Source organism: Apodemus sylvaticus, chromosome 1 (assembly GCF_947179515.1).
Source record: "Apodemus sylvaticus chromosome 1, mApoSyl1.1, whole genome shotgun sequence".
Taxonomy (NCBI): domain Eukaryota; kingdom Metazoa; phylum Chordata; class Mammalia; order Rodentia; family Muridae; genus Apodemus; species Apodemus sylvaticus.
The window spans coordinates 19,739,933-19,750,631 of NC_067472.1; the positions used below are offsets into that span (position 1 = coordinate 19,739,933).

A 10,699-nucleotide genomic window follows, 5' to 3' on the forward strand; every position below is an offset into this window, starting at 1 on the left:
TGTAGTCAGGCCTCGCTCTTATGCCTCGCGCCGTCGAATCCACCAATTGATACACGTGTAACTGCGAGGTCGCTCCTTTATCTGACCAATGAGAAGTCGTCTTGCTTCTCATCCGGGTTGTGGATAGTGGCAAGCATGGCGCCACCAGTGAGGTACTGCATCCCCGGTAAGTGAGTGGTCTCCGCACGCAGTTCCAATCTGCGTGGCAACCAGCTTCTGGGAGCCCGTTGGTGAGGCAGCTTGTCTTCTGCAGGCGAACGTCTGTGTAACTTGGAGGAAGGCAGCCCCGGCAGCGGCACCTACACCCGGCACGGCTACATCTTTTCGTCGCTGGCTGGCTGCCTGACGAAGACCAGCGAGAATGGCGCGGTAAAGCAAGCGGCTACCCAGCGCGCGTTCCCACTCAGGGTGCCATTGAGTGCGGGCGGACGCGTCTTTGTTGGTCTCACGGCTTCTCCCAGCTGTGATCCCTGCGCTGTGCTAAAGCACACCCGCTGCACACCGGTTAGGTTGATCTGGCTTAGTTCTGTGGATGCACAGGCAGAAGGAAGTGGAGAGAAAAGCACGCAAATTTGAGAATGCCCTGCCAGCAGAGAGCTTCTTCCTGTCGTGCATCTCGACCACCTCTCCGCCCTCAGGTGGCTCTTGTGTCCCACGTCACTGACATCAGTGTAGTAATGCTGGCGATTTCCAGTGTCTTAGTGCACTAGCTCTCGTCTCGAAGCCTATGTAATTCACGTGCTGTCTATCTGAAACACACTCCTGCTCAACCCCTTTATTTAATCGAGTTTGTTGTTGTTGTTTGTTTGTTTGTTTTTCCCAGAGAAGCCTTTCCGGACCTTCTGACTGAAAAGATGTAGGTTCGGTGGCAGTAGGATTGCTATGCCCAAGAATCTTCCTCCAGAGCACTTATTATTCTTGACCAGTTAGACATTTAAGTGTAGCCATGCTTGGGAGTACACCAGTGTCGTCGCACCCCACCCCACTCCACCCCCCCCACCCCCCGCTTCTTTTTTTTTTTTTTGGATTTTAGTTTTTTCGAGACAGGGTTTCTCTGTGTATCCCTGGCTGTCCTAGATCTCACTCTGTAGACCAGGCTAGCCTCGAACTCAGAAATCCGACTGCCTCTGCCTCCCAGAGTGCTGGGATTACAGGCGTGCGCCACCACCGCCCGGCTAACCCCCACCCCCTTCTAACAGGCACAGACAAAAGCAGTAGTTGATATATGTAAGACAATAAAAAAATAAATAAAAATTAAAACCTTAGACTGGGCTTGTGGCTCATCCCTACAGTGCATACCGAGCAACCTTGGGACCACGGATCAATTCTGGGAAAAAAAAAAAGCTCTTTAGGAACTGGCTAAACCTAAACATCTCTCTTTGTGTTGTACTTATTTGTAAAAACAGATTCCAGTCTATTGGTTTTAGAGATAAACTCAGCCTTATGTGTTTAGTCATTGCATAAATGTCTCGAGCATTTTCGTGTGACCTGCTCAGTGCGGTCCTTATTTGCCACTGGGGACAGAGTCACGAGCCCAATGCATTTAGCTTTTGTTACTGAGGAGGCAGACACAAATCATGAGCAAATGTATCTCCAAGAGAATTGTGCATGCAGTACAGTGAGAACATGGAACGGGCTTTGTGTATTCTGGATAGTGACAATAACTTTTAGGCATCTGAAGATAAGTAGAGGTGGAGGAGTGGAAAGAATGTGAGCCTCATGTAGAGAAAAGATTAGACAGACCGTGGGAGGGACTTACTAAGGTGAGGAGATCACACAGAGCAAGAGAGATAAGGTAGTACTCTCACCAGCCGCCGCTGGGTAAAACAAGAGTTGTCGTTCTATAGCATTTCATTGCAAATCCTGTCTTACGAAGTAAAAAAAAAAAAAAAAAACATATCTCAGAAGAAAGAGTCAAAATATAATCACAAGCAATGATATTTATGCCAGGAAATTCCAAGAGAGTCTTCAGTAATTTAGAACTAATCAGAATGACCATATTAAACCTGGCAGCCTAATTCTAATGGCCTCTGATCCTCTCGATTTCCTAAGATGACTGATGTCCTCTGCTATGAGCTATAAATGAATCTATAGGCTGCCTTGTGGCCTCAGCTGTTCCAAGATAACCCTGTATTGTTCTCAGACATCAGTTATCTTTAGCAGAGGCTTAGTAGTAGGTAAAGTACTGACCTTTGTATTCTCTCCACAGCTTCCCGTGGTGTCAGTAATGAGAGAAACAGAGTCCCAGTTACTTCCAGATGTGGGAGCTGTTGTCACCTGTAAGGTGAGCTGATCCTAGTCATTTTGCTGAAGCCATGATTCTACAACTGCTGTTGTCTACTGCTTTATACAGTAGTCCCTAGCTATATAGGGCTGTTTAAGTTTATTACTGTTAGAAGATCAGTTTCAGGAATGGATGTGTTGACTCAAGCCTTTAATCCCAGTACTCAGGAGACAGAGGCAGGTAGATAATCAAGGGCCAGCCTGGTCTATGCAAAGAATATAGTTCCAGGACAGCCAGGGCTTCATGGAGAAATCCTGTCTAGAAAAAAAGGAAAGAAAAGAAAACTGAAAACTGTTTTTTAAGCAGACTAAAATATAGATATGATTCATCATATCTGTGGTCTCAGTATCTGGAAGCTGAACAGAAGTTCAAGACCAGAATAGGCTACAGAGTGAGACCCTACATCCTACAGTCCCAACACTATTCACATTTTAAATACTTAGTAGCAAATTGTGGTTAGTGACTGCCATATTGTTTGGCACATGAGTTTTGTTTGAGGTGTATGAGAAAGTGATGGACTCCCATGAAGTACATCCTCTGTCCTAGGAATGATTGTTATATTTTTTTCTAACCTCATGTATATAGGTATTTTGTTTGTATCATATGCATGCCTGGTACAAAAACCTAGAAGGGGTGTTGCTCCCCTGGGACTGAAGACACAGATGATTATAGGCCGCCGTGTGGATGCTAGGAATTGAATCCAGATCCTCTAGAAGAGCAGCCAGTGCTCTTTTAACTGCTGAGCCATCTGTCCAGCCCCAGGAAATGTCATTTCTGTCATCACAGCAGAATTTTTTGCTGGCAGGACATGGGCACACACACCTCTGATGGTACTTGAGAGGTGGAGGGTCCCAAGGGGAGCTGGGCTGCATGGTGACACTCTGTCCCAAAGAGGACTAGAGGGAAGACAGACACGGCAACGTGCGCCTTTAATACCACCACTCGAGATGCAGAGGCAGGCTCATCTCTGTGAGTTCAAGACCAGCCTGGTTTATGTGGCAAGTGCCGATGCAGGTGGAGCTTCATAGTAAGACCTTGTCTTAAACAAAGGAAAAAGGGGAGCGTAGGGGAGATTGTGAGTCGGTCAGTAAGGTGGCTTGTTGTGTCAGTCCCTTCCATACAAGCCTGCGGACCCATGTAAAAGTGAATCCAGGAGAAAACCAACTCAACAAGGTTGTCTGGTTAGTGTTGATCAACTTGCCACATACTAGAGCTACCTGGACAGAGGGACCCTCATTTGAGGACTTGCCTCTATCGGCTTTGCCTATGGGACATTTTCTTGATTGGTGTTTGATATGGGAGGACCCAGACTGTGGGCAGTGCCACCACTAAGTAATTGGTCTTGGATTATATAAGAAAGCTGGCTGGCAAGCCAAGGAGAGCCAGTAAGCAACGCTTCTCCAAGGGCTCTGCTTCAGCTCCTGACTCCAGGTTCCTGCCTTATGCTCCTTCTACGTGGGCTTTTCCTGATAATGGACTGTTACTATAAAACACTTCCCGAGTTACTTTTGTTCTGTGTATTTATCACACTAACAGAAAGTAAGCTGAACAGACCTTCACACTTATGCTGTGGAATGTGAGCCTGCACTCAGTGCCTCCAACACACACTTATAATAAAAATAATAGTAATATAAAATTTCTAAAAGGTGAGAAAGGCTTGCTCTGTTTATTTTGTTTGAAGAAGTTTCACTGTACTCTTCGGATCTGAGGACTTCCAAGGTCACGGTAGATAAAGTCAGACACCGTGGCTGACTTTTTGCCTGGCTTGCAGCTTACTTGGTAGACTGCTTACCTAGCATGTACCAGGTACCAGGTTCTCAACCCATCAAGCACTACATAAGTTAGGTATGGTGTTGTACACCTATAATTACAATCCTCAGCAGGTAGAGGTCAGGGGTTCAAAAGTTTAGCATCACCATTTCCTATGCAGTGAGTTAAGACCTCAGCTTAGCATCTACCATCTGAAAGAATTCATAATTCTTACTAGACTGTTTCTGCTTATGTCCGGGAAAAGGGTGTCCTTTTTCTTTTTCCTTGAGAAAGTTTCATTCTGTAGTCCTGGATACCCTGGAACTTACTGTGTAGCCCCGGGCTGGCCTCAAACTTGGTGAGGCCATCCTCTTGCCTACATATCCAGAATGCTTGGGATTATGGATAGATACCATTGTGCCTAGTGTTATAAAATGCTAGGCTAAGAAGCTAGGCCTTTGTATAGCCTAGTCAAGTATTATACCACCCGAGCTCCATCCTCAGCCCTACAGTATTTGAGAACAGGTACAATTAATGCCCTATGTGATCTCTGTGCCTATAGTGTTCAGGATGTGTCCTCTTCATCTCCATCTTCTACCGATCTGATTGATTGATTGATTGATTGATCTGTAGTCATCATCACATGTATACTGTATAGTGTAACACAGGATGACTATTGGTGCTCTTGTCTCTGTCTCCTAGGTGCTAGGATTGCAGGTATATACCTCCTCCCACAGCTTCATTCTTCTCTTATTTTAAACTATAAAAGAAAAAATATTGTGTTATTCTGAAAATGTCTCAGAATCACAATGACCTCATTGTCAAGGAATTAGCAGAACTGTGAGTGAGATCCCATCCACAGACTGGATTCTCGGGAGGAATGTTAAAGGCCTAGATTGTCTTTCTATGCTGACTATTTATGTAAAACCTAGTGGCCTTTTTTTGTTGTTATTATTGATTTATTAAATTTTGAGCCAGGCCATGGTGGCTCACACTCTTAAATCCTGGCACTTGGGAAGCAGAGGCAAGCAGATCTCCAAGTTCAAGGACAGCCAGGGCTACACAGAGAAACCCTGTCTGGGAGACAAGTGAGACAGAGTTGCTGGGCTGGCCTCAGACTTGCAGTGTAGAACAAGCTGCTTTCAGTTTCAGACCCTCCTGCCTCAACCTTTGTCATAGCTAGGATTGTGTTATAGACAGCTCACCACAACACCACACCTGATGTAGACTTACTGAGTACTTTTTAAAATCAGTACTGTACTTTTGAATTCTTATAATAGCACTGTCAGGTAGCCACTGTAGCTTTTAGCCCACAGACATGTCTTAGACGGGTGTTAATTTTCCTTAAATTGCCTGTATAGATGGTGCTCAGGCTGCATAGATGGCTCTCGGGTCTGAGAGGTGGCTATTGGGCCGCAGAGGTGGCTCTTACTGCTTTCAGTTCCCAGCATCTACTTTGAACAGCTTAGCTGCCTGTGACAGCATTTTCTAGGAGATGGATATTACACCTCTAGTCTCCATGAGAACCTGCACGCAAGTACACATACCCAAATGCAGACACATGAATATAATTATTTGAAATGAAATGAAAGGCTGGAAGATGGCTTAGTAGCCATTTGTTGCTCTTGCGGAAAGCCTGGGTTTAGTTCCCACCACACACATAGTAGTTCACAATCATCCATAACTCTAATTCCTGGAGATCTAACCCCATCCTCTGACCTCCATAGACAGCAGGCACACATATGGTCTTGTATACATACAAGCAGGCAAAACACTCATTGCATCAGATAAATCTAAAAGCTAAACCAAACAAAAACCCTTATATCTATTCAGTAGATTTCACTTGAGCTAAAATCCTAGTAATTCCTCACTTGTTCTCCGGCTCCTTGAGTGACAGTAGCTGGTGCTCTGATGCTGGTCCTTTCTCTCTCCCATAGGTCTCTAGCATCAACTCACGTTTTGCCAAAGTACACATCCTGTATGTGGGATCCACACCGCTTAAGAATGCTTTCCGAGGAACCATCCGGTAAGAGGCGTTCTCGCTCACATTTGCCTGGGCCTCAGGGCTGGGGTCAGTGGGACCATCACAGCTCCTTTTCCTGCACTGTAGTCTCCTCTTCGTGCTTTACTTCTTGCCCCACGGTATATCCAGAGAAAAGGAAAATGTTAGTAACGAGGATTTATAAATAAAGCAAAGGGGTGCTGGTGATGCCTCTCAGCTGATGGAGAAGCTCTAGATCTGATTCTCGGGTGCCACATAGATCAAATGCATGCGGCAGCGCTTGCCTGGATGGAGGCGGGTACGTGAGAAGTTCAAAATCAACCTTGGTGACATAGCAAGTTTAAGGCCAGCCTGGGCTGCATGCGACCCTGACTGCAAGAATAGGAAAGCTGTAGACTAGCCTTGTCGGCCTGAGGCAAGGCAAACAAAGGGGAAACTCTAGGCAGTGCCTTCATGTTCTTTTACTTCTCTCCCATTTTTATTATTATTGTGTGTGCTGTGTGTGTACTGACCCATACTAAGCACACATGTGAAAGCCAGGACAACTGGTTGGAGACAATTCTCTCTCTCCACTTTGACTCGGGGTCCAGAAGCTTAACTCATCATTGGACTTAGACAATGTGTCTTTAGCCCTGAGCCATCTTGGCCATCCACCTTTTTCATTCCTTATTTATTTTAATCTTTTGTTTAAGATAGCATCCCAAAGTTTAGTCCTGGCTGATCTTGAACTCAGAGATTTTCCAGCCTCCATGTCCCATGTGCTAGGATTAAAGATGTACACTACAACATACACCTTATTTGTTAATATTGATTGAACCCGAAGGTTGTAAGAAAAGCATTAGAGGGCCTAGAGAGATGGATCAGCAGTTAAGAGCATTGTTGCTCTTATCAAGGATCCGGGTTCAATTCCCAGAACCCACACAGTAACTCCCAGTGCAAGGGACCAAACAGGCATGCATATGCTACACATATATGCATGCAGGCAACATTCATACACATGAAACCAGTCTTTAAAAAGAAGTAGAGGCTTTTGGGTAAAACGGTAGATTGTTATGTGGCTTCTTTGAAAGGAAACAATTATGCACTTATTGTAGACTAGATGGTTTGGGTTTGGGGTTTTTTTTTTTGTTTGTTGTTGTTGTTGTTGTTGTTGTTGTTAACAGTCCTGTAGTCAGGCCATCCTTAAATTCCATATGTAGCCAAGAATGACCTTGAATTTCTGATGGCCTCTTCCATGGACAAGAGCTATCAGTGCTCTTGTTCTGTATTGTCCGAGAAAGTTTACCATGTGTGCTAAAGATGGCCGTCCATCCTAGGGGCAGTTGGGAACCCAGTGTGGCCTCTTCTGTCTGCTTTCATTATTCTTTCCTTCTCGAGTAACTAATCTTACTTTCTTTGGTTTTGGTTTTTTTTTTTTTTTTTTTTTTTTTTTTTTTTTTTTTTTTAGCAAGGAAGATATCCGGGCAACTGAAAAAGACAAGGTTGGTGATTGTGATTTGAGTGTTTGTTCCTATGACTTTAGTAATCTCCCTTTAAAAATTATCCCTGGGACTTGGCCTTGTAAGAGTACTGAACCAAGTTCTATTCCCAGCACCCCACAGTGGCTCATAACCCCCTTTAATTCCAGTTTTAGGGCATCTGACCCCCTATTTTTGGCCTCCACAGGCATCTGCATGCATGTGGTATACATATATTCACTCAGGCACACATTCAAACACATATAATAAGTAAATAGAGATTGAGAGAGAGAGAGAGAGAGAGAGAGAGAGAGAGAGAGAGAGAGAGAGAGAGAGAGAGAGAGAGAGAAAGTAGGCAGGTAGCCAGAAGTAGAGCATACTCACCTTTAACTCCAGCACTCCAGAAGCTGGCAGACCTCTTGAATTTGAGGCCAGCCTGATCTACATAATTAGTTCCAGGATGGTACTTAATACATTTAAGTACATCTTGTCTCTTAATTCATTCCCTAGCCAGGCGGTGGTTTCACACGCCTTTAATCCCAGCACTTGGGAGGCAGAGGCAGGCAGATTTCTGAGTTCGAGGCTAGGCTAGTCTACTGACTGAGTTCCAGGACAGCCAGGGCTACACAGAGAACTCCTGTCTCGGGTGAAAAATATATATATATATTTCTTGCTATAACATGAAATTTAGATCACTGTTCTTTCTTCCCATACAAAATGTTTTTCATTCAGTTGACCAAAATAAAGTTAGGCTGATATCGTCACTTAAAAAGTACTGATCAAGCATGGTGGTACATGTCTATAATTTCAGTGCCCATGAGGGAGAATCAAACAGGTGAACCCTGTGTGTTTTAGGCCAACGTTGTCTACATAGCAAGTCCTAGGCTAACTAGGGCTATATAGAAAGACCCTGTCCAAAAAAGAACAAATGAACAAAAGGTGTTAGTTGTTGAGGGAGGTGGTAAGGGCCTCCTGTGTGAGCAGGAGAGCCTGAGTTTAGGTCGCTAGCTCTTCTGCACGGTCAGTGATGCCACGCAGATCTAGTCTGTATCTTTTACTCCACTTTGTTTTCTGCAGGTAGAAATTTACAAGAGCTTCCGGCCAGGTGACATAGTTTTGGCCAAAGTTGTATCCTTTTGTGGTCTGTGTTTGTTTGTTTGTTTGTTTGTTTGTTTGTTTGTTTGTTTTTGAGACAGGGTTTCTCTGTGTAATTCTAGCTGTCTTGGAACTCACCCCGTAGACCAGGCTGGCCTTTGAACTCGGGTTCACTGCTACTGTCCAGCTAAAGTTGCATTCCTTATTCCTCAGATTTCTGGTTGTTTATCAGAAGAAGAAATGGAACTGGGCATGATGACTATGATCATATGAGATGATTATCATGTAGTCATAGAACTTGGGAAGTAAAGACGGGAGGATCAGGAGTTCAAGGCTGACCTGGGAGGTTAAGTGGTAGAAGCGACAGCATCTTAGAGCCTCATTTCCCTTCACCGTGCCATGTGACTAGATCTCCCTAGGTGACGCACAGTCCAATTACCTGCTGACTACTGCTGAGAATGAGTTAGGAGTTGTGGTGGCCCACAGTGAGTCGGGTAAGTTCTTGCTCCCAAGTCCCTTCCCCAGGGAACCATGGTTATCTGGGAAACAAAAGGGACACACATACTTACATGTGATATAGAAAACAATATTGAGGGCTGCAGAGATGAGATGGCTCAGTAGTTAAGAGCACCTACTGCTCTTCCAGAGGTCTTGAGTTCAATTCCCAGCAACCACATGGTGACTTACAACCATCTGCAGTGGGGTCTGAGGCCCTCTTCTGATGTGTCTAAAGAGAACAATGGTGAATACATTTTTTAAAAAAAGAAAATAATATAGAAAATTAATTATGAATATCACATACCATGGTGCGTCCCTTCCAGTTGTAACACCCAGTGCTAAGGATGTAGCTGATGGTAGCCCACTTCCTTAGCGTTCATGAGGCCCTGGGTCCAGTCCCCAGCATCTTCCAGCCAAAAAAAACCCAAACCCACAAGATAATGACACCTAGTGATGGATCTGCCTTACTGTGTGTGAGCACATGCCAGTATTAACGTCTTGTCTCTCAGCAGGTCTCCATTGTTGAGTGATGTATAGCTCAATTTACTGAGATTAGATTGATCCCCTAAAGGTCAGAGACTAGGTAACTGTCCCCATGTATCATAGAATAAGTAAGGTTTCTTTCTTTTCCCTTAGAGAAATGTTCCCTTACCACTGGGAGTGACACCCATGGTCTTCTGTATGCTAAGCAAGCTTTCTTCAGCTGAAGCCATGTCATGTCTAGCTAAAAAGAAAAGCACCTCAGCAGAGTATCTGGAGTCACACCTCCAACACTAGTTTTGTCTTTTTCCTTCTAGGTGTCCAAATGGTTCCCATCAGCTGGTGTGAGATGCAGTGCCCCAAGACCCACACTAAAGAATTCCGAAAAGTAGCCAGAGTACAGCCCGAGTTCTTACAAACCTAAGCTTACTTTACCCCAAAGAGGAATTCAACTGTTGCTAAAAGTACATGTGTGAAAAAACCATCACGATCCCATGGTCTTTATTAAGGTACCTGCAGTCAGCTAGCAGCCATCTCCTGAAGCAATGTGTTTAAAATATATTCATGTTGTAATGAACACCCACAGCTCCTACAGCTGAGACAGGAAGATTGTTAGTGCCCAAGGTTGAGGCCAGCCTGGGCTACATACTAAGACTGTTTGAACCAAAAGACAAAAACAAAAATGTGCACTATTTGAAACACTATTTTTTGCAAAACATTTTTATTCTCTGGGCTCATAAATCTCATTTAAAGACACTCAACGAAATCATGTAATTTTGAAAATACCTTATGCCTTCTTTATAAATATGTATTTTACTATGGCTGGAAGAAATCCTTTTCATTTGTTAGTGATAGAACTTTATTTCTTTGTGTGCATGTGTGTGCACCAGGTTCACCTTTTCCTGTGAATGCTTGGGATTTTAACTCAGGCACTCATGTTTGGGTAACGGTTTCCTTTGCCCTTTAAGCCATCTCCCCAGCCCATGCTGTCACTGTTTAGGTGAACCCGCAGTGATCCTTCTGACTCAGCCTCCCCAGTGCAGGGATTACAACCATGACTACCATGTCTTCTGAGAGAAGAATCTAAGTAGTGTCATGACTTTTGGATTGGGTGTGCTTACCTAGTAGCCCTCA

The 10,699-nt window shown here is 44.3% G+C and overlaps 1 protein-coding gene across 1 annotated transcript; it reads left to right on the forward strand.

Annotated features, from left to right (window-relative positions):
- Positions 1–60: 60 nt before the first annotated feature.
- Positions 61–10,049, forward strand: Exosc1 (exosome component 1). Its single transcript, XM_052185870.1, has 8 exons — positions 61–166; positions 254–369; positions 2,210–2,284; positions 5,971–6,059; positions 7,483–7,516; positions 8,570–8,620; positions 8,997–9,081; positions 9,883–10,049. The coding sequence occupies exons 1-8, from the start codon at positions 136–138 to the stop codon at positions 9,987–9,989; spliced, it is 588 nt and encodes a 195-aa protein (XP_052041830.1). The 5' UTR covers positions 61–135; the 3' UTR covers positions 9,990–10,049.
- Positions 10,050–10,699: the final 650 nt, after the last annotated feature.

Excerpts from the sequence above, each read along its gene's own strand:
- Exosc1 (XM_052185870.1), top strand. The coding sequence starts at position 136 with ATGGCGCCACCAGTGAGGTACTGCATCCCCG. Across the intron at positions 167-253 it reads AGTGAGGTACTGCATCCCCG|GCGAACGTCTGTGTAACTTG; the intron begins GTAAGTGAGTGG and ends TGTCTTCTGCAG. Across the intron at positions 8,621-8,996 it reads ACATAGTTTTGGCCAAAGTT|ATCTCCCTAGGTGACGCACA; the intron begins GTATCCTTTTGT and ends CCATGTGACTAG.